Source organism: Psammomys obesus, unplaced genomic scaffold (genome assembly GCF_907164565.1).
Source record: "Psammomys obesus unplaced genomic scaffold, mPsaObe1.curated_primary_1811, whole genome shotgun sequence".
NCBI classification, from domain to species: domain Eukaryota; kingdom Metazoa; phylum Chordata; class Mammalia; order Rodentia; family Muridae; genus Psammomys; species Psammomys obesus.
The window spans coordinates 16904638-16927580 of record NW_026590062.1 but is presented as its reverse complement, the minus strand read 5'-3'; the positions used below and the strand labels follow the sequence as shown (position 1 = coordinate 16927580).

The following is a 22943-nucleotide window of genomic DNA, read 5'->3' as shown; positions in this document are numbered from 1 at the left end:
CTGAGGGCAGAGCCCCACCTGAGGCTCTGGGGACTAGGGTGTAGTTCCTTCAGTATCAGAGCTAGGGTAACTGACCTCACAAGCTATGGCATAGGATGCTGTCTGGGGTCAAGCTGAAGCAACATGGGGTGCAGTTGGAGGGCAGGCACAGTGGCATTGCAACAGCAGCCAGCTTCCGTGCAAGGCTCATCATCTACACTGCAGAAGGCCCGAAAAAAAGCAGTATGGCGAATTGGGAGTGGGCAGACACAAGTAGTAGGGTGAGGTTTCCATTAGCTTTGGTGGGCAGGACAGCCTGCCACCAGAGGGGCTCTGCTCAGAAACGGAGCTGGACCGGGATAGGAGTGGTACGGGATGGGTAGGTACATTGTGACAGGTAATGGGGCCCCTGGGTGCAAAAGATCAGAGGTGGGAATGAGCTAGAGGCCAGGGTGTCCTCAGCATGTGGAAAGCCATGCCAGGCCAGCAGAAGAGAGATAGATATTACAGAGGCTCGTAAACCTGAGGAGTTTGGATTTTATTTTGATTTCCATGAAAACGCCAGGACATTTCTAGTAGGGAGAAGCAGGGCTTGAAAAACACTTCAGAAAGCCACATTGGGCTCTCAATGAGACCAACTTCTGAGTGCTTAAAGTATCTCCACCCCCTTACTTTCTTGACAAGTGGAAACATGAGGCATGACAGCTTCCAGCAAACCTGTGCCCTGGGGTTGAGGTTCAAGAGTGAGAAGCGTTGGGCTGAAATAGACCACAGCGTTTTCTTCCAGATTTGTTGCCAGAAGCTTCAGGTGGCAGCAAGATGACATGCGTGAGCTCCTGCATACCAGACATCCCCACGGCCCCCGGTAGCAGCCCCTGCAACCACCAGGAGTGCCACGTGTCTGTCCTCCCTTCTTTTGGAGTCAGGGAAATTGTCTAGTTAAGGTTAATGCCTCATAGCTCATGAAGTCTCTGAGACAATGAGGGCTTTGGAGGTGGAAAACATGCCTTTGTGACAGCCTGTTCAGGGAGGGAAGGAAGCTAGAAGGCTGCCTTCGGGGTGTGTTGTTTCCTCCTGAGAATTAACAGGAACTCAGTGCAGGGACTTCTCTCATCAGTGGCACTCCCTGACCTGCTTTAAAGAAACCACAAAAGAGGCAGGGAGAAGGGTGTGCATGTGCCATTTTTATCCAAAGTCAATCCTGGGCAGAGGTTTGAGAGAGAAGAATCAGTACTTCCAGATAGCCTGGGTAACACTTTCTTACCTGTTAGGATTCTCATGGCATAAGGGACAGAAAATGATTCTTGTTGGTCCAAGTAACTTTGATAGAAAGGGAAACAGCTTCAGGTACGGCTGGATCTAGGTGCTCTAGCCTTTTCCCTCTGTATGTCTTGGTCCTGTGTCCTTGTCGTTGACTTCATCCAAGAACGTTTCTCCTCTTGTGGTGGCAAATTACACAGTAGTTGTAGCCCTTACTCTCAGTTTCCTGGGTCTCCTGGGGAGAGAGGCTCCTTTTTTCCCCCACCAGATTCTCACACAAGGGTCATAGGTCATCTTGGGCTAAAATATTGGCCACATACCAGGACTGGGTCTTATTCCAAATTGCAGTCAATCACTATGGGTGTGGTGAAGATGGGGATTGGGGGCACCTCTGGGTGCCAGCTGACCCTGCCTTGTATGAACAGGCCCCAGGCAGTCTTTACAGAGGATCTCAAGGCTCTTTACTGTTCCAGAAGAGACTTGTACAGGTGTTGGAGGGGACACACATGCCCTTTCCCATCCTGGGAGGATCCTAATGGCTGCCATGTCTCCTGAGTTTCTCCTTATAGGTAAAGGCTGAACATGCCTGGCTCTCCGTGGTGACCTGTGAGGAGAGCTCCATTCACTGTGAAGGAGAAACGCCAGTTCCAAGCCAAACTGGAGAACTTGGAACAAGTCCTGAAGGTAGGGCAGTTTCATGTAGGGTAATGACCCTTCTGCAGCCAGCAATGGGGTGGGGGGGGGAGTGCCACTCTCCCAGATGGGAAGTAGCTGAGGGCTCAGAAAACCTCTTCAAAATTCAGGGCATTTGGGGCCACATTTACTCTGTCTCTGGTGTAAATGTAGGAATGGAAGGCCAACCCGACAATGCATTCCATCTCTGAGGTGTCTAAACACACCACGGAAGGTCCATAGACCATCGAATGGACCATCTCCAGCCCTATTGGCCTTTTGGTCATTTGATTTTTCTTTTTTTCTGGTGTGGCCACACTTTCATAGCCACACTTCCAAGCAAACAGCACTTCGACTTCAAAGCCAGTTTTTTTTGAGACTCACAGAAGTATATGCTCACACAGCACTCTGATGGAGACATACCCAAGCTGTTCTGGGCAACTGGCTCCTCTCTGGGCTTTCAGTTCAGGAAACTCTGAAGACAGAGACAGACAGAGGAGAGAGAGAGAGAGAGAGAGAGAGAGAGAGAGAGAGAGAGAACCACATCAATCATTAAGCCATTGTCTCCACCCACTGGGCGTTGTTCAGGATACAAGCTGCCCACCATCTGGAGCCCACTCATGAAAGTGAGCAGGAGGGGCAGTTTAGACTGGCCATTCTCAGAAGACCCCAGTAGGCACTTGATGATGCCAGAGGTACACTAATCCCTATAGGAAAGAGCCACTAGCGATATGTCAAACCTTCTGCCATGCGGGTCAGGATTCAATAGCAAGGGATTATCACACACTAGTTGCTGGTAGTACGGAGACTGGGCCGTTCCTAAACACCCTGTGTGCCAGCTGAGGGGCTGACGTACTGGTTAGAGAGACAGTGGGCAGCCTCTACTGTTTGCACATATGGCTCTTGCTTTCTTCAAAGCAGACTCTTCTTCGTAGAGCTGACCTGACCAAAACGGGGTGGGTGAGGATTTGGGAGACAGACAGTGAGACTCCAGTCAGAATAACACAGAAATGGATCGGAGTCCCTCTTGTGGGTCAGTCCTTGGTCTGGATCTCTCTTAATTCCTTTACTTTTAAAATGGCTGGGGTTGGAGAGATGGCTTAGCAGTTAAGACCCAATTGCTGCTTTTGCAGAGGACCCAGGTTTGGTCCCCAGTGTGGTGCCTCATAACTGTCCCTACTTTTGGTTCAAAGACATCTGGTGCCCTCTTCTGGGCTCTCTGGTACCAAGCAAACACACAGTGTGCATACATACATACATACAAACAAAACATGTACACATAAAATAAAAATAAATATATCTCAAAGACATGATGATTAGAAGCTGGGGAGCTGGCTCAGTCAGTGACAGCTTGTTCTGCGAGCTTAAGACCCTGAATTTAGATCCCCAGCATCCACATAAAAGCCCAGTGTGGCAGATACCTAGAGTCCCTGGAGCTTTTGGACTGGTGGTCTAAATAAATCAGTGAACTCAGATTAAGAAGAGACCCTCTCTCTCCAAACAACAACAACAACAAACAAACAAACAAACAAATGAACCACCTCTCAGGCCCTCTAGCTCATTAGCTAGAGGTCTTGCTGCCAAGCCTGGAAGCCTGAGCTTGATCCCTGTAATCCTGCATGGAGAAAGGAGAGGATTTTCAAAGGTTGTCCTCTCACATCCACACAATCATGTGTCCTTGCCCATACACCACAGACCTGCACACACACACACACACACACACACACACACACACACACACACACACAGAGAGAGAGAGAGAGAGAGAGAGAGAGAGAGAAATAATAATGACAGCAACAACAATAGAATGAATAAGTAAATATGAAGATGGTGGAGAATGATGGAGGAACACAAAGCTTCTCTCAGAGTCTAACCTGGCTACAAGCATCCAGGGAGACCAGACATAAACTTATGTGAACCATTTCACAGTTCCCAACCTTTTTGGAGAAAGGAGCTGTTTACACAGGATGACAAATCATGGAGCCAGGAATGGACTTTCCTTAGTTGACACATGAGAGAGATGCTGACTGTCAAGGGTGACTCTAGCATCATTGCCCCTTTCTTTGGGGGTGTTGCAGTTACGGTCCTATGATAGTTAGGTTTGCTGTGATAAATACCATGACCAAAAGCAAGTTGAGGGAAAGGATTTATTTCATTTTACACTTCCAGATCACCGTCTCTTTTGGGAAGCCTGGGCAAGAGCTCAGGGCAGGAACCATGGAGGAATGCTACTTACTGGCTCACTCTTTGGATTGTCCTCAGCTAGCTTCCTTATTCAAACCCGGATTACCTGCCTTTGGGTGGCATCGCCCATAGTATGCTGGCTCCTCCCATATCTATCAACAATGAAGACAATTCTCCTCATGTAGACTTGATCTGGCCCATTCCTCAGTTGAGACTCCTCCTTCTGAGATCACTCTTGACCGTGTTAAGCTCACCGGGGCAGGGAATCAGGTTTGGGAAAGGACAGTTAAAGGCTGCAGCATGTGGCTCTTGAGGCTCCCTCCCTTTTGAACTGTGAGTGGCAAGAATGGGTCAGCATGGGTTACTCCCACACAGGGAGAATATGAGAAGCATCTTAATGGTTAAAAGTGGAGAAGGGATCCTATGACACTCCCACCCCTCAATTCCATGCCATTTAAAACACCATGAGATGCTGTCCATTGTCTTTTGGAGGCAGTAGCTGGTCTAAGGAGACTGTGCTCACCTACACTTCAATAGCAGGCTGACCAAGTATATGGGGCATGTAGTCTCCCTTGGTGATGATTCTCTGAAGAAAAGCCCACAGGCAGATAGGGGGCAATGGGATGCGTCTTAGAAATGTGCTTAGGATCTTCCCAAGCGGGGGAGAGGATATTTCCAAGTGAAGCCAGGGAGGGACATTGTTAATATCAACAAAATAGCACTCTCATGTAGAAGCAAGGAGAGCTTGAGAAGTTAGATTTTGTCCTCAGAATCTTGGGGTACCCAGTCCACCTGTTACTATTACAGTGATACCATGTGATGGGCTGTCTTCAGGCTTGGTGGCTTAAGACTGTAGCCATTCATTGTTGCTTTCCAGTCTGGGTGCGTGAAACTGCTTCTCAGTATGAGTGGGCTTGGCTGGAGGATCCAAGGCTGTCACTCATGTCTGGAGACAGCTGGACACAGCGAGACCAGACGGCTGTGCTCTGATGGCCACCCAAGTCCTAGCTAGCTCCTGGTTGTCTGTCCTTCAGCTATGTGTGGGGTCTGACCAGTGGCATGGAGGACTAAGCAGAACAAAGAACAGGTGTGTCCCCACAGGGACAAGCTTGAATCTGGCACAAGGTTCTGCCACTGTGTTCTTGAGGCCAAAGCAGGTTCCAGGCTGTCAAGGTCCAAAAGAATAGAGAGGACATCCCAATACCAGGCATGCAGGCGCAGTGGGATCCGGGCATCTTCAACATTGTTTATCACATCTGTTCCTGAGGGCTGAGTAATGGACCCAAGCTCTATCTCATGTCAGTTGGACAAGAAAGCAGGGATCAGGAATGATGGGCAGTCCAGACAGGAAATGGCAGCAATGTCTATCAGTGCGAGAGGAGGTCATGTTCCTGATCCTCAGATCAGGTAGAGGCCATAGAAGCTGCTGATGGCTGGAGATGGCAATAGGAGTCAGAGAAGAGTCCTGATGGGGCTTGGACATGGGTTTTTACCTGAGCTTAGGGACCATGCCCTGGACAGGAGCACTGAGGATGGACAGATGGATTTGGCAATCATTTTGTGTCAGGAACAGTTTGTGGTGGCCATGTGGTTCTCTGTGCAGAGGACTCTAGGCTCACGCTTAGACATCCTCACGAACTACTGGGAAAGGTCTTCAGTCACTGCTAGATGGAGCATAAGGAGGGATTGACCCATTCAGCCTGACGTCGAGAAGGTGACAGCAGGCAGGGGTTGGGGGGGCATTTGTGTCTGTCATTGTGACGCCAAGTGTCTGGTAGTCATGGTTGTCAGAATTCTCTGACCTTCCAGCTCACACTGCCTTCCAAGTGTGTGGATCTGACATACAGTAAGTGAAGGATGCCTGTCGTAGGTTTTACTGTGTGACATCAGTCTGTGGCTAATTATTCCAGAGGCTATGCCCACACACTGGCTTTTTTGTTTCCAAACACTGCCATGCCACTTGTCTTAACCCTGACCATTTCATTTAGCTGAAGACACTAGATGCTACTTGCCTGATGGCTCCGGATTGGTTGGTGAAACAAACAAGAAAACCAAGAACCAGAGAAGCATTTTTTTTTTTTTTTTTTTTTTACACAGGAGCACACGGCTGGCTAGTGTGCTGTAAGTGGCATTTGAAGGCAGTCTGGCTGGCTTGGCCTCTCCCACCCCCACCCCAAGTCCTGGTCTCTATATGTGAGCCTGGGGGTTAGGAACCACTGATGTGGGATGTGAATTGTATTTGACAAGTTTTCCATACTTGTGAGTGATAGTTGCATGATCCTTGGTTTTCGGTTGCTATTAGAGAAATGCTGGACAAAAGAGTGGCCGGCAAAGCACGTAGATTTCATTTTCATTTTCACACCTTATTTATCTACTTTAGGTGCGGAGCATGTGTTCGTATGTTTATGAACTCGTGTGCCACCAGGAGCATGTGGAGGTCAGAGGACAGTTTGGTGGGAGTTGATTCTACCATGTGGGGGTTCAGAAATTGAACCCAGGTCATCGGTCTTGGTGGTAGGCGCCTCAATCTGATGAACCATCCCAGAGCCCACAAGGAGACTCTTTTAAAGTTTTTTTGAGACAGGGTTTCTCTGTGTAGCCTTGGCCATTCTGGATTTGCTTTGTAGACCAGGCTAGCCTCAAACTCACAGCCTGCCTCTGCCTCCCTGAGTGCTGGGATTAAGGGTGTGCATCACCACACCTGGCTTACAAGGAGACTCTTAAGGGCCCCTCCCTACTTCCTTTCCTCCACTTCGAGACACTAAGCTACTTTTGGTGAAAATGGACTTCAATTTCTGGAACCCTCATGACTCTCATTGCGGTGAGCAGATCTGCCTCACAATGGGACGGGCAGTCACGTGCACTGATCACAAACAGCCTGCTGTGTTCTCTCCCAAGTCTGAAGACGCAGACTCAGAACCTGTGTCCACACGTGCGTGTGCACAGAAAAAAACCTGCCCCCCCCCCCCACACACACCTCTGTCACCACTGTGGGATAACAGAGTCCTCAACACGGCTTTCCGAGCCATCACATTGAAGACCTGCCGAGTGAGGCTGTGTTTCCTTCATGCTTCTCCCCACTCGGGCACAAGACTGAACACCTCTGATTCCCTGAGGGGGAGAAGAGGGGATAGTTCAGCCAGCTCTGTGTCTGCTCCCCATGGTAGCCAGGCTTCTTTAGGAGGTCGCTCTTGACATTTGGAGGTGACTTAAGCACCACTGTTAATGTTGACAACCGGCTATAACTACCATAGCTTTAAAAATAAATCCAACCACAGGCAGGCTGGAAGCTGGTGATTCCCCCCCACCCCTTGGTGTGCAATCAGTATTGCTTTAGGATGGTCAGGCTTTCTTGCTAACGAGCACAAGGCCCTGGGAGCCAGGCATGACACTGGGCAGGTAGTGCCTTGGGAGAACCAGGGCTTTTAATTGCCCTTCAGTGGGTCCTGTACCATGCTCAGGGACAGCCAGCGTTGTGCCAGTGTGGACGCTGTATTAAGTTACTCCCTACTGCTGAGATAGAGCACAATGACCAAGGCAACTTGTTCACTCAAGGGACTACTTGAGCTTATGGTTCTAAAGGGTTTAGGAGTCCAGGATGACTGCAGGGACAGAAGCTGAGCACTCACATCTTGAACCCAAGCATGAGGCAGAGAAACCAAACTCAAAATGATGAGAGTCTTTAAGTTATCAAAGCCCACCTCTGGTGACATAATTCATCCACCAAGGCCACACCCCAAGCCTTGCCAAACAGTACCACCAGCTAAGAGCCAAGTATTCAAATGCCTGAGACTATGTGAGACATCTCCTTTAAACCACCACACATGCCATGTATGGAACAGTGAGAACCACCCCTTGGCAAGATTCCATGGCTATCAATGTGGCTACTCTGCCTGTTCCAACCTATGTGGCAGAGGAGTAGGAAGAGATACTTGGTAGCTTAAGAGGCCTGGAAGGAGGATGGCAATGAGTTTGTGGCACTGTAGGGACATTTCACAATATGGTAGGACCCACGGGAGACTCATAGAGTGGAGGACCTATAGGAATAGAAGAAAATATCAAGCCAGGGGACTAGAATTGGTCCAAATCCTGTTCTGGCCATGGGCTTCCTGTATTAGGTATTGTTCATTTTACCGTGATTAAAAAGTATCTGGTGGAAGCAGTTTAAGGGAGGAAGGGTTCATTTTGACTCACAGTCTGAGGGCTCACAGTCCATTATGGTGGGAAGTCATGGTGGTAGGGAACTCTATGGAGGCAGGAGCTTGCAGCTGGAATTCCTTACCTCCTCACATCTCAGCAGAGAGGGAAACAGAGAGTGGGGAATACTGGTGCTCAGCTTAACTTTTTTTTTATTCTTTTCTAGAGATAAGGTCTCATGTAGCCCAAACTAGCCTCCAACTTACTATGCAGGTTGATGATCTTGCATTTCCAGTCCTCATGCTCTATCTTCTGAGTATCGGGGTGTATACCATCATACCCAGTTTTCACGATGCAGAGCAGTGAGCCCTGGGCTTCATGCATGTTAGGCAAGCATGCTGATAATTGGGCTCCACCCCCAGCCGTAACTTCTCAGTTTCCCATTTTTTTATTCAATTCAGGACCCCGGCAAGGGGTGGCATTGTCCATGTTCAGGATGAGATCTTCCCTTGTCAACTGATTATCTCTAGAAACACCCGAAAAGCCATGCCCAGAGAGTGTCTCTTAGGAGATTGGAAATCCAGTTGAGAGTAAAGATAGGACCAGCTGGAGATGTGTGTTCCTCTCTGTCCCTGTGCAGGTCAGCAGGCCCAACCCCAGAGAGTTCTCTGTTCTTAGTCCAGCCATGCCTCTTTCCCAAGGCAGTGAGCCCAGAATGCTCAGGGTGGGGAGGAAGCTGGGTCCATTGGCAGCCTGTGGTCCTCTGCACAGTCTCAGTGAGGTGGAGTCCTGCAACATGGGTCATGACTGCCTCGGCCAGTTTGGGAAGCAGCCTCATCCTTCCCTGTCCACTTCTCAACTGTGCCTCTGTCCTAACGCACTAGGTCCTCAACCTCACCACTTTCCACCCTCTGTCTCCATTGTCTTTGCTCCTGCTGTCCACCTGGATCCGTGAATTTCAACTTCAAAACCAATCATATTCTCCCCCACCTCTGTGTGTGTGTGTGTGTGTGTGTGTGAATGTGTATGCCGCAGCACATTCATGGAGATCAGAGGACAATATTTGAGAATCCGTTCCCTCCTGCCATCTTGTGGGAACCAAGGATTGAACTCAGGTCATCAAGCCTGCGTACAAGTGCCTCTACCTGTGGGACCATCTTCCCATCACTTCTTACCTTTTTCGAGGCGATGTCCTTTGCTGAAGCCAACGCTCACTGATTTTATTAGACTGGCTGTCCAGTGAGCTTGGGAACCCCCTTGTCTCTGCCTCTCCAGTGCTGAAGTTACAGCTGTATGTGACCACAGCCAGCTTCTCTCTGTGGGTGCTGAGATCTGAACTCAGTTTCACATGCTTGCATGGCAGGCACTTTACCCAGTGGGCTATCTTCTAGCTGATGCCGTCCCCTCTGCCTACTCCTGTATTGGGCTGAAACTTTTTGTCACCCTCCACGTCATTTGACACTCACTGATCTGGGAAGCCAATTTCCCAGAGAAGTGTGAGGTGTGAGGGTGCCTCCTCTGGCGGTAGGAGTTCTTCAGGCGAGCTAGTGTATACCTGGGCATAGCAGTTTGGTCTTAAGGTCTCTATCCTCACTAATCCCTCATAGTCATGGATTCCTCCCTCCTGTGACCACTGGTTAAATTTCTTAGTGCATTCACACACAAGAGTGGAGGCATCTAGGCTGATTGGGGACACAAGGATCCTTCAACGTCCCTAGTGCTATCATAGTGTTGAAGAATGTTGGCAAATGCTGTTCCTGTGGACAGAGGAGAACAGGGCTGTGGGCTGCAAGTATGGCCCTGACTGCACTGTCATTCATTCTGCCCAGTGACAAAAGCCAGTCTTTCTGATCCAGCTGTGTGGTATCACAGGTCAGAGGAAAAAGGACATCAAACAAACACAACTAGATGGTCAGCCATATAGACACACCAGAAAGCTCTGTGGGGCAGTGGGCATGGTATGGGCTGAGGTCTGCCATCGGGGTGGTGCTAGTACAGAAGCTGAAGTCACAGTGGCTAGGCATGGTATTGAAGGGGGCAGTGAGGAGCTCAGGCCAACAACCAGGCTGGGCTCCAAATTGCCTGCCAGCTGTGGTACAGTTTAAATTTTTTCCCAAGCTGGGTGATGGCTGCTGTGCCCTTCACAGTGAGCGGAAGGAGATGGCTTGACTGGGCACTGTCTCTCAGAGTCCGCCCTCAGAGGAGGGCAGGCCTGAGCCAAAGAGATGTCTGATGATGACCTGGGATAGAGGGGCTGGGTCTCATCTGGTGGCAGATGCAGGTGCCGGCAGGGGTAGGGAAATCTGGATGGTAAAGAGGCCATTCACTATCTCGGATATTGAGTGATGATGGGAGGGAACCGAGAGTGGCTCCCAGCTCCTTAGCTGGAGGGGCTGGTGGCTCGATGCTGGCGTCTGCTGAGGTCTTCTGACATCGCTGATAGAGAAATCGGTACTTGTCTCTGGGACAAGATGAGGCTGGGTTTTGTGTCGAACTCCTAGGGGTTAGGAAGTAACCACTGGCAATAAACAGAGGAAGAAGGTTCTTCTGGAATCCAAGCATGTAAGTGGCAATGAAGATGGGGAAGCAGGTCAACTCACCTAGGAAGAATAGAAGCAGGGAAGTAGCCATTCCCATTGGTATAGACCCGTAGGGGTGGCAGGAACACTGCAGGCAGATGGTCCAGGGACCAGGAGCCTGATACTTGCCATCCTCAGACCCTGAACTCATCAGTGCTGCTGAGGAATTCTGTCTGAGAGGACAGAGTAGGGCACAGCCTGGTGACACCTCTGTTTGCAGGGGGAGTCCAGGTGAGGGGTAGAGTCACAGGGCTGATGGGTGAGTGGAATCTATTCTTTCTGGAGGCCCTGCAAGCAAGCAGACAGATGTGCGGCCGTACTGAGGAGACACAGGGTGGCTGGACAGGGACACACGGAAGCAAGGACAGCTACCAGCCAGCCCCTTCCTCTGGCTGTTTAAACAGCCTCAGCATATTGCCCTTTGAGGATGTGTTTCCTACCTCATCCTTGTGTGCATGTGTGTGTGCACATGCATGCTTGTACATGTGTTCGAGTGCACACACATGCATGTGGAGGCCAGAGGACAACCTTGGGTGTTCTTTTTCAGGCTCTGTTCTTGGTTGTCAACTTGCCTATATGTGGAATTAACTAAAAACCAAGTGGCTGCGTATATCCCTCGGTGATTTTTTTTTTCTTAATTAAGTCATCTGAAGTGGGAAGACCCACTTTTAATCTGGATCTTTTGAGGTGGAAAGACCTTTAATCTGGGCCACACCTTCTGCTGGCAGCCTATAGAGAGGAACGGAAGAAGGAAGCTAGCTCTCTTTGTATGCTTGTTCTCGCTCTCGATGGCAAGTCCATTCCTTCACTGACATCAGAGCCTACTTTTTTGGTATTCTGGTGTAATACTGAAGACCAGCTGAAACATGTAGCCTCATGGACCGAGAAACTACTGGATTCTTGGACTTTTCACTGCTAGACAGCCACTGTTGGACTAGCTGGACCATAGCCTGTGGGCCATTTTAATAAATCGCCTCTCTCTCTCTCTCTCTCTTTTTCTCTTGTCCACCTTTTGTTTGAGACAGGTCTCTAACTGAACCAGAACCTAGTTTAGGCCAGCAAGCCCTAGGCGTCTTCCAGCTTCTACTTCCCTAGTGCTGAGGTTATAAGCGAATGCCACTGCATTTGGCTTTTTATGTGGGTTCTGGGGTTTGAACTCAAGTCCTTATGCTTTCGAGGCAAGCACATTACTGCCAGAGCCATCTTCCTAGTGCCCCTATACCTTTTGCCAACAAGCTGCCTGGGGGATGTGAATGTGACTTATCTACCTGGTGCTAGGGCCCACATCAGCTTTGCACCTCCTGGTAGGAAGCCCATGCATCTGTTTCCCCTCTGAGGACCCACAGCCTACAGCCCTGCATCTGGAGCCATGTCTGCGTTTGGCTAATACATCTCCTACATTCTCATGAGGAGTGTGGTCTCCTCTCAGTAATGACTTCCTTCCCCATCCCCCCACCCCCCGCACTAAATAAAGAGCGCCCGGGCTGCATTTAGCAGCACCCATTTCCAAAATAAACAGAAGCGCAGAAATTAGCTGGGATAATTGTGCAATTAAACAGCTGCAAGGCGGCAGCGGCACAGGGCCCATGACATGGAAGGATGCCCACATGTGCCTCTAGAGTTTGGAGATGGCCATGGTGGTGGTCAGGGATGAGCTAGCTTTGCACTTTGAGATCCACAGATGGTGTCCAGGCTCTGCCATGTTCTAGTTGTATGGTTGTAGGCAACGAGCATGGTCTTTGTGAGTCTGTTGTGGAGTACCAACCACGGCAACGCTGGACTTAGTGTCAACTTGGTAAAATGGTGGCATGTGGCTGGTCACATGTGTCTCAGCTCCCATCATTTTACCAATGGCACCATGGTCACTTGCAGGACTAGTGGCAGAGCCCCTTGGTCTCTTGGTCACTGGTGGGTGTTTGGGAGTGCTGTGGTCTGGATGTGAAATGTCCCTTGCAGGATCATATGCTTGAACAGTTGATCCCCAGATGGTGATACTGTTTTGGGAAGTTGGCCATATGACACTGTGGGTCTCTGAAGATTATGGCGTCACCTCATTTCTGGTCTCAGTCTCTGCCCCCGCCCCCATTACAGATAGAGTCACCTGCTACCTTGCTTTCCCCTTCATGATGGTCTGATGTCTATGAAACCATGATCCAGGCTAAACCCTCCCACCCTATGTGTTCTACTAGGAACTGGTAACTAATATAAGGCTCCCTAGAAACCCAGAGCTCCCTGTAAAACTCAGAGAATTTTGAGGTACATATCCAGTAGCTCTGCTGGTGTGGGATGGGGGACCTTTCATATCTTGTATCCTAAGAATGCATTGTGCTTCATGCTGCTGATTGGTAAAATCATACTGAAGCAGAGGGGAAGTGAAGGCTGCAACAGGTACGGTTAGAAATCTCCAGGCCTGGTTGGGCAGTGGTGGCGCACAACTTTAATCCCAGCGCTTTGGTGGGAGTGGCAGGTAGATTTCTGAGTTCGAGGCCAGCCTGGTCTACAGAGTGAGTTCCAGGACAGCCAGGGCTATACAAAGAAACTCAACCCCCAGTGCTCTTCCCCCGTCCCCCAAAAAACCTTAAAGGCCCAAACTGACAGGCAACCACAGGCTGTCAGAACCAACCAAACATAACGACCGACAGACAAGAGGACTCCATGCAAACATACCTATTCTATCTCCTGCTCAGGAAGTCAGACTGGAAGCATTCAACACTAGAGCAGGTAGCAAGGGTCCAGACCACACACTACCCATGGGTCTCCTGTGCAACGGGTCACGTGATACGGATGGAGATGTTTAAAAGTGTGCACCTGTAGTGAGGAATGCAGCTGTTCCTTTCTTCTTGTTGTTCCCTTAACACAATACTATTTAAATAGCATCAGGTGTTCTATGTCATCTAGAGATGGTGGGAAGGATGCGGAGGAAGTTTGTGTCAACACTGTGCCTTGGTGAGTAAGGGACCCAAGAAGCTAGGGTTTCGTTATCCCTAAGGTTCTGGGAAAATCCTCAGGGTACCTCCAATGGCTGCCTGGTGGCCCTGTCTTCAGCCAGATGGAATGACCCAGCTCAATCCCAGTGTGAACAGGTTATAGTAACTGTCTTATGGGGTTTTCTTCATATCTTGGGGAGTTCTGTTTTCCCAGCATCCTGAGTTCCTGTGAACATTTCCATAGCAACAGTGAAACCATCACTTTTGTCTGCGGAGGTGCAGGATAATTACAGATCTGGAGTTCCCTGGGAGTTACTTATGGAGACAGTAGAGGGGATGCAGAGGTCATGGTTCGTGAACACTGCAACTAGGGAAGAATTCACTTTTCTGGGCTGACAAACAACCAGCTGAAAGCCTTTCGTACATTGAAAGAGAGGCTCTGCCTAGGCTGAAGGCTTGGCTTACAGTATAGTGTGTGTGTAGAATCCACCAGTTCAGGGCTAGGAATGTGGCTTAGTGTATGTGCCTAGAATCTACTAGTGAGGGGCTTATCAGTAAGGGGTAGGAGGCTTGACTCAGTAGCAAAACACCTGCCTAGAATCCCCCAGTGAGGGGCTGGGGGTGTGGCTCAGTGGTAGAGCCCCAGCCTAGAATTCCCCAGTAAGGGGGCTAAATATGTGGCTCAGTGCTAGTGAACTTGCCTAACATACCAGTTAGATTTTGTCCATTTCACACAAACTAGAGTTAAGAATGTCAATCAAGGAATTGCCTCCATCAGATTGGCTTATGGGCAGGCCTATGGGATATTTTCTTGATTAATGACTAATGTGGGAGGGCCCATCCTGCAATGAGCAGTGCCACTTCTGAAAAAGGTGGTCCTGCGTTGTGTGAAAACAAAAACAAAACAAACAAACAAACAAACAAACAAACAAAAAAACGGTGAACAAGCCATGGAGAGCAAGCCAAAAAATAGCGTTCTTCATAGTGTCTGCTTCGGTTCCTACTTTGAGTTCTAATGGACTGTAACCTGTAACTCAAATAAACCCTTCCCTTCCCTGAGAAGCAACAGAGATGCAAACCATAGCACCTAGAATCCCCAGTGAGGAACTAGGGGCGGGGCTCAGTGGTAAAGCCCCTGCTAGTGAGGAGCTGAAGGTGCAGCTTTGAGCACTGACCAAGAATGTGGTAGAATATGACTCCATCACTGCTATGGCAAATAGGCTTCATGAAGTTTTTGATCTTTTTGTTTGGATCTATTGGAGCATGAGGTGGGGAAGCTCAAGGATCAGTGTTGCTTGCCTTCCTTCCCCCAGAGACTTTTCTTTTCTTTCTTTTTTTTTTGTAAATTATTTATTTATTTTTCTTCACAATTTATTCATTATATATCCAGTCTGAAGCCCCTTCCCTCAATTCCCCTAGTCCCACCCTCCTTCCCTCTTTCTCTCATTCCCTCCCCTAGTCCACTAAAAGGGGGAGTTCTCCACTATTGCCATCTGCCCATAGCTTATTAAGTCTCATCAGGACTTCTTGGATCCTCTTCCTCTATGGCCTGGCAAGGCTGCATCATAAGGGGCGAGTGATCAGAGGGCAGTCAGCTTAGTTTATGATAGAGGCAGCACCTGATCCCCTCACTCAGAGATCCACATGTAGACTGAGCTGCCCATAGGCCACATCTGCGCAGGGGGTCTAGGTCATCTCCATGCATGGTCCTTCATTGGTGCATCAGTCTCTGCAGGACCCCTGGGCTCAGATCTTTTAGTTTTGTTGGTCTCCTTGTGGGGTTCTTGTCCCTTCCATGTCCCTCTAATCCCACCCCTCTCTTCTCCATAAGACTTCCTGTGCCCTGCCCAAAATTTGGCCCTGAGTCTCAGCATCTGCTTCTATTCCCTGTTGGGTGAATTCTTTCAGAGGACCCTCTATAGTAGACTCCCATCCTGTTTCCTCTCCCCAGAGACTTCTTACTTCATGGTATAAGCTGGAATTCTTTAACATGCTGACATCAGGGGCTGGGGGTGTGGCTTAGTTTGTAGTGTATGTGCTGTCATGCATGGGCCCTGGATTCAACTCCAAATAATGCACAAACCAAGTGTGATGGTTTACACTTGCATCCTACCACTGGGGAGTTGGAAGCAGGAGAGTCAGAAATTTAAGGTCATTCTCAACTACATAGTTAGTCCCAGGCTGGCCTGGACTAGAGCCTGACAACAAACTGCCATGGTACCACGTGCATATTATATGAATACTTTGGAAGCTCAGACAGAAGGATCACAAATTCCTGGCTAGCCTGGCTATGTATGGAGACTCTGTCACCAATCAATAAATCAACCCAAAACCAACTAAAGAAAGATAGTAAAACACAACAATGAAAACCCAAGACTTAATAAAATTACCAGATCAAAAATAAATTATAGGGGGCTAGAAAGTGTCAGCGAAGGGTCATGTGATTTTGTTGCAGGTAGGAAGCTGGAAGCAGTGCAGGCTGGACGGGAGCAGATAGGAGCCTTGTCTGGTGTTTGCAAAATACCTGAGCTAAAGCAGAGGGAGAGGAGTGAACGCCTTCCCACGCCTTGCTGGTGGGAAAAGGAGGTTCCCTGTGCTTGAGCCGCAGCTCTGCCAGATCTCCTGGGCTGCGAATATAGACAGCCAAAGCAGGGGAGGGTGCCTGGGGACCAGGGTTTCCCAATCTCTCTTCCTCCCTGTGAGAAAGCCTGGGAGAGGAGGCGGGTGTGTCGTGCCGCTCCTAGGGGTGGGGGCAGAGAAAGCCTGCTGTACCGCAGTGCACGGTGGTGGGCAGCAGGTGCTCAGGGGCCTCCCTGTCCCCACAGCATATGCGAGAGGCTGCTGAACGGCGGCAACAGCTGGAGTTGGAGCATGAGCAAGCCCTGGCTATCCTCAATGCCAAGCAGCAGGAGATCCAGCTTCTGCAGCAGGTGAGTGTGTGTGTGTGTGTGTGTGTGTGTGTGTGTGTGTGTGTGTGTTTGGCGGGGAGGGTGGGGTGTGTGTATGTGCTAGGCCTGGGAGGGCTAAGTGTGTATATTGTATGTGTATGTGTATTTGTATGTGTATGTGTACATGCCTACTGGACCTGGGGAGGTGGTTATAACTGTTCACGAGGCAGGGTCTTGGGGGCTGCAAAGCTCCTTTGTGGCTTTTATTCTGCTCTGGGCCCTGGTTTCCCTTAGGCCTCCTCCAGGTTCTGTCTTGTAAAACAGAAGCCTTGCAAAGCTGTCCCATTGGATGCCTGGCCGTGTCAGGAAGACCATGTACGAGCAGCTTCTGCAAGGGGTGTGTCTTGTTTTAGCTTTGGGGAAATGAGGTGCTTCACTGATTTCACTCTAGCCTGGGATGAAATCTCATCCCAGGAAAAGGCAAAGAGCAGGCCAAGTGTGCGGTGGAGGGAGCCTAGGCTGTGTGAGTTTGGCACAGTTTTGTCATGACCTGTTATGACAACATTGAATGGAGGGATTTGAGTTCATAGCTGATGTTCTTTATATATGCTGTTAAGTGATAAACCTAGCTATATTTATGTCAAGATTTCATTATGAGAGAGGGGAAGGAGAGAGGGAGAGAGGGAAGAAGGGAGGGAGATGAGATTAAAAAGTGAGAGAATCCAAGAGAACAAGAGAAAACAGGAGAGACATCAGGAAGGAGGGAAGCAGGGCTATATAATTCAGGGTATACCTTCTACCACACTGTGATGGAGAAGGCTGAGGGAGCCTCCTCCTACCTCAGCCCATGCTTGCTTTGCTGTCCTGACTCTTTCCCAGGTAGGAAGGTCCCTATGGCAAGAACAGGGTCTGGGAGAGAGGGGCACCAAATAATTAGAATATGGGGACCAGAGATTGACTGGCTATCATCTCTCTGCTCTCTTGCCTGAAGCCCACTGCCCCCACCTTCCTGGCTACTCATTCTCTTAGCAGGGCAGTTGGCCCCTGCAGGCGGAGCTTACCTACTGAGGTGTCAGAGGTCAGACAGTACCCACACCTGAGCACCTGGGACTAGAGGCTAGGCTGTAGATGTGGGCTGTGGGGGTCTATGCCCCTAGCTCAGTACTGGCCAGGATAGGCAGTGGGTGACTCCTGTACCCTCTGTGTGGCCCCTTGCCTGTCTGATGGCTGTCATGAATCTTTGATCTCACAGGGAACAGGGACACTCAATTTGCTCCACCAGCACAGGTGGTGATAAAAATCTGTCTGCTTTTCCAGATCAGGGTTTATCAGCCAGAGGCAACAGGTAGCTGAATTTTGAAGCCCCCTTTTTTTCTACCTGATAACCGACACTTTGTATTAGGTATAGCTTTCATTAAGCCACTGTTCACAGGGACTGTCACACTACTGCCTGTCATAACAAGTTAGCAAGCATACTGAAAAACAATATCTTGTCAGGATATTATTCTTATCTTTCTCCCCGGGGCTGGGAAGAGCAGGATGCCGCTCTCATCTATTCATTACAATTGGAAGCTGCATCCCCAGACCGGGTCCATCTGAGACAGATAAGGAGTCTGCAGAAATACAAATAATCTCTAATAAGGGTGACAGGATATGACTGCTGTGCAGATGGCTCCCTGGGAGCCTGGGGTCATATTGACTGACTATGTATCTGATTTGAGAGGGAGCTAGCCCCACCTGTTTGCTCATCTTCTCTTTTGTCTGTCATCTAATTTCCCTTGATCCCACTGTCCCTTCATCATGGTCCTTATTTTGGACATAGCGGTGTTTCTTCATCCATGGGGACATAGGAAGAGAAACTGGATATAATCAAATGCCATTTCTATAATTTCTTAGAAATGAAACCAAAAAAAAAAAAAAAAAAAAAAAAAAGAAAAAGAAAAGAAAAAGCAATTAAGGAGGGTGGGGGAAGGCAGAGCGTGGAAGGAGACCGTGAATTCTTCCTCAAGCTCATGGTCCATTTGGTCCTCTCTGGATGGAAGATTCTGAGCCCTGCCCATGTTTATCACTGCCTCTCTCATAGTGCTGGCTCCTGAGCCAGCTAAAAAAGGGAGATACAGTGTCCAAGGAGCCCCAGACTCTACCATCTCAAGATGGAGGTAGACGGAGACATACATGACAAAACACATAAGCCCCCATGATGACCAACACCTTTTAGGGAATCAAAGCCCCTCAGGGTTTTGCAGTGGCCCCCCCCCCCAGGCCTTGCATATTGCCTAACTGTCATGCTGCATGAGTTTGCTCCCAACGAAACCACACTCTTGGCACCAGCGTGGGACAAAGATCCACACTCAACAGTATTGAGCTGTGTCTGCTTGTTTGTTTGGCCATGAGATGAACACCAGGGTTCCAGGACAGGTCATCTTGTAGCAGATGCTCTGTGATCACTGGGTGAACTCCAGGGCTGGGGAGAGAGGTTGGCACGGAGAACAGGTAAGATGCTGTCCCCAACGCAGCCCTCTCATCGCGGTGCCTCCGTGAGTTAGAGGTAGTGAGTTCCTGCCATGGCACACTCCCACCCTCGCAGCACCTGCCGAGCGAACTATGACCAGGGCAGTCCGCCCTCCTGGGACCTGCGGTATGAAGCCCTCCTCTTTTACAGCTACAACCAAAGAGCCTGAGGTTGCAAATGGGCTAGAGGTCCTGCCATGTGAGCCTGATCCCGTGATGACCTCTTCAAAGCCTTTCTGTGACCCTAGAACACCACTCTCGTGGATGCAAAATTTCAAGAGTCTCAGGCTATCCAGGCCCTTGTCCCACAACAATCTGTTGTATAAGCAAAGGTCTGGCCATTTGAGGCCTGTGCATCAGAGTGACCACTTTCAAGCCTGAGTCTGTTTCTGAAGTAGAAGGTGCAGAGGAGCCATCGGTATGCATTGCATGGCGTATTCGTTGCTGGCCTCTGCACTTCTGGTGGAAGTCTAGGCTTTGTTGTTTTATGCGGAGAGTGGGGTATGCACAGACTGATAACTACTTGTGGACTCAGGACAGTCTGGGCCCTGATATTGTTTGTGCTATGGGGGATGGAAGTCAGGACCTTGTACACACTGATGAATGTCAACTCAGGGTTCCAGTCTGAGGCCCGGCAGCTCCAACAGTCTGCAAGAGTCTCATTTGAACTAATTTCAATAGCAGCAGTGGAAAAATGGCTCTTCTCAGAGCCATCCCACGCCAGTCTTCCTGGCACAGGATGGCTCCTGGGCCAAGTGTCCTCCGTCCTGCATCTGCCCTGTGTGCATGTCTGTGTTGAATCTATCATTGCAGCTGTGGCCTGTCCCTCCCTCCTGGACAAGTACCCCTGAAGTGATGACCCCTTCTGTTCTGGGAGCTCTGTGGGCTTCCATGGAGCTGTAACTCTTCCTCGGCACTTCTCCATCTGCAGGCATTCTGTCTCCACGAAGGTCACCCCCCCCATGTTGGCAGTGGCCCCAAAATCAGCCTCGCTTGAGTTACTGCTGAGAATTTTTTTTTTTTTGAGACTCCGGAGCTGCCAATATGGAGTGTTAAATTTAACAATCTATTCCAATCGCCCAAATGGCCCAGCTTGGAAGTGGCCTATGAAAATGAACTCTTGATCGGCATCCAGAGGCAGAGTTGGAGTTGCTGCTGCCAAGTTGGCCCGGCCTCCCCGGCCTGCCTGAGTGCTTTGTTGATTGAATCCTGACAGTTGAAAACTGTCTTTGACTCCATGACAGAGATATTTATAAAATCTCTCTGTTCCCTGGCTGTTTCTCCCCACCCCCTGCCCCATTTTGTTATTTCTTCTGTCATTGTTGCTGTTTTGTTTTGAAAGGAACAATTTCAAGTGTCAATGCGTGAGCCGAATTCAATAACCGTGTGATTAGAGGGCCGGGTTCTAGCAGCTCGCCTGGCTCTTATACCCTCTTTGGGAATCTGTGAGAACGAGATGTGTGATGAATGAGCTTTATGGGAATCTTGGGCTTTTATTCCCCTTTGAGTCCATGCCATGAAGCTGGGTTCTTGCCTCAGCCCGGCCCACACACAACCTCACAGTGGAGGAGATGAGGTAATGTTCAGTTCTCACCCTTGACAGTGCAATGTCCAGGCTGATATTCTCTGGAAATGGAAACCCCGGTGTGAGCCCAGCTGGGCACAAGGGTTCTTAATTAGAGCAGGTGATGAGGCAGGAGACTGGAGTGCCAGGAAGCAAACCTATTCACAAGCTGAAGAGTGGGGCACTGCGAGGGGGAGCGGGGATATATGGCCCAGTTGGTACAACACTTGCCTAGCATACATGAGGCCCTGCGTCCACCCTCAGTATTGCATACATCTGCTCTGACAGAATCAGGAAGATCACAAGTTGATCTTCGCCTACGTGGTGAGTTCGAGGCCGGTTTGGGCTACACGAAACCTTGTCCCGAACATAAAACTAAATGAAACTGAAGAATGCTTGGAACCACTCATGAGCCCAGCTTGGTTGGACACCCAGCTTGGTGAGACAGGGGACATTCCATGATGCAACCTCAGAGTCCCCTGAGCCTCAATTTATCCACCTTTGGTGGAAACATCATATTTTTACCAGTAGGTGATGGCATTTATCCTAGTTTCTCCAAACAGAAAACCCAACGGGAAAGTTTGTTGGTCTCGATCACTTCTGTATGACTTTGGATGTAGTTAGGTCCAGAACCTTCACCAGGCACTTCAAAGGCACATAAGCCACCATAATCCATTTCCCTCTGCCTTCCTCTGGGACAGCTTTACCTTCAGTTTTCATGCAGAGGCCCGTGGCCACTCTAGCCTTTCCCCTCATGGTGGCAAGATGGCTGCAGTTGCTCCAACAGGAGTCTCAAGTCCAAAAGCAAAGGGCCCTTTTATTTTCCCAGCATCCCCCAGCAGAGGCTCCAGGCTGGAATTAGGCTCTGTGGTCATCAAGTAAACTAATTGGAGAGAGTCTGCGATTGTATTTCTTTCTTCAGTAAAAATCCAGGCACTGCTCTTGGCTGAAGAGGCTGTGAAGACAAATGTGACATAGGCTGTTACTCTGACAGGGCCGTAGGAGGAGTGGGGACAGGAAACAATGAGAAAACATTCTAATTTTTTTTGGGGGGGGGGGTAAATTGCCCAGACAGGGCCTCTCATGCAAAATTTCCCCAGTGTAACTAGTGACATGTCTCCTGTGTGGTATCAAGTATGGGGAAAGGGGTAGGCCCCAGCAGCAGGCTGGAGGTGTGGGACCTCATGAACTATGGCACCTCCTTTGGGCCAGTGTGATCCAAGTAGGACCTGGAGCTTATGCAGGATAATGCCATGTTTCCCAGGCAGGAGGGTGGATGAGAAGACAGTGCTCTTCAGGCTTACCATGGAGATCCCACTGCCCTGGCTCAAACCTACAGGGTCCCTTCTCGGCTGCAGGGCAGAGCTGCATGCCCTCATTCTTAAGAGTCCATTCTTTCTCCACCTGGCGTCCCAAAGGTCATCAGACCCAACTGAATCCTCGCCACCTGGTGCAGCTCAGGGGAAGACATGCAAAATTTACTCTCATGCTGGGAAACTGGGGGCCACGGGCACATGCTCATCTTTTGCCCTAAATGCTCTCTTTTCTTTATCCACCACGAACAGGCTCAGGTTGAAGCTAAGAAAGAGCATGAAGGTGCTGTGCAGCTGCTAGAGGTGAGCAGAGGAGTGTGGGTGAGGCTGGGAGGGCCATACGGTTGCCAGAAAAATAGATGGTACCCGCCGCATGTCAGAAACTCGATGTGGCCACAGGGCACCCTAATTCACATTCTTCTCACATGCATGCTCTCTTGTAGACACCACTGCCATTTCTGTCCTTACCACAGAGGAAAAAGCACAGAGAAGGGAATCAAGTTTTCCTCAACCACACAGCCTGGGCTAGAGGTGGGCTGTGTCCTTTGGGTAGCTGCTCTCTCTGGGACATGAGGAAGGGTTTCTCCTAGAGTTGGTGTTGGGTTGTTCCTGGATGTTCCATCCTCTGAGGGGTGGTGTGGGGGCTTCACCAAAGCTTTGTGCTCCTGCTGGGGAGACACTTGCAGGATCAGAGAAAGGAGGGGCTGGGGCAGTGCTCTCAACTTTCCCAATGCTGTGACCCTTTAACACAGTTTCTCATGCTGTGGTGACTCCTGGCCACAAAGTTATTTTATTTGCTACTTCATAGCTGCAACTTTTGCTACTGTTATGAGCTGTAATTGTAATGTAAATCTGATATTCAGGATGTGTGATACCTGACGCTCAAAGTGGGCAGTGACCCATGGATTGAGGACCGTTGGTCTGGGAGC

The 22943-nt window shown here is 49.5% G+C and overlaps 1 protein-coding gene across 10 annotated transcripts in view; it reads left to right on the top strand.

The window, feature by feature from the left end:
• The window catches only part of Rimbp2 (RIMS binding protein 2), a 175658-nt gene that overhangs the window by 97646 nt on the left and 55069 nt on the right, over positions 1–22943 (top strand). For all 10 annotated transcript variants that reach the window (XM_055605908.1, XM_055605904.1, XM_055605911.1 and 7 more), the window contains 3 exons: positions 1809–1923; positions 16564–16668; positions 22267–22317. In XM_055605908.1, coding sequence (XP_055461883.1) covers positions 16567–16668; positions 22267–22317 — 153 coding nt within the window. In that variant the 5' untranslated portion in view covers positions 1809–1923; positions 16564–16566. The remainder of the gene's footprint in view (positions 1–1808; positions 1924–16563; positions 16669–22266; positions 22318–22943) is intronic.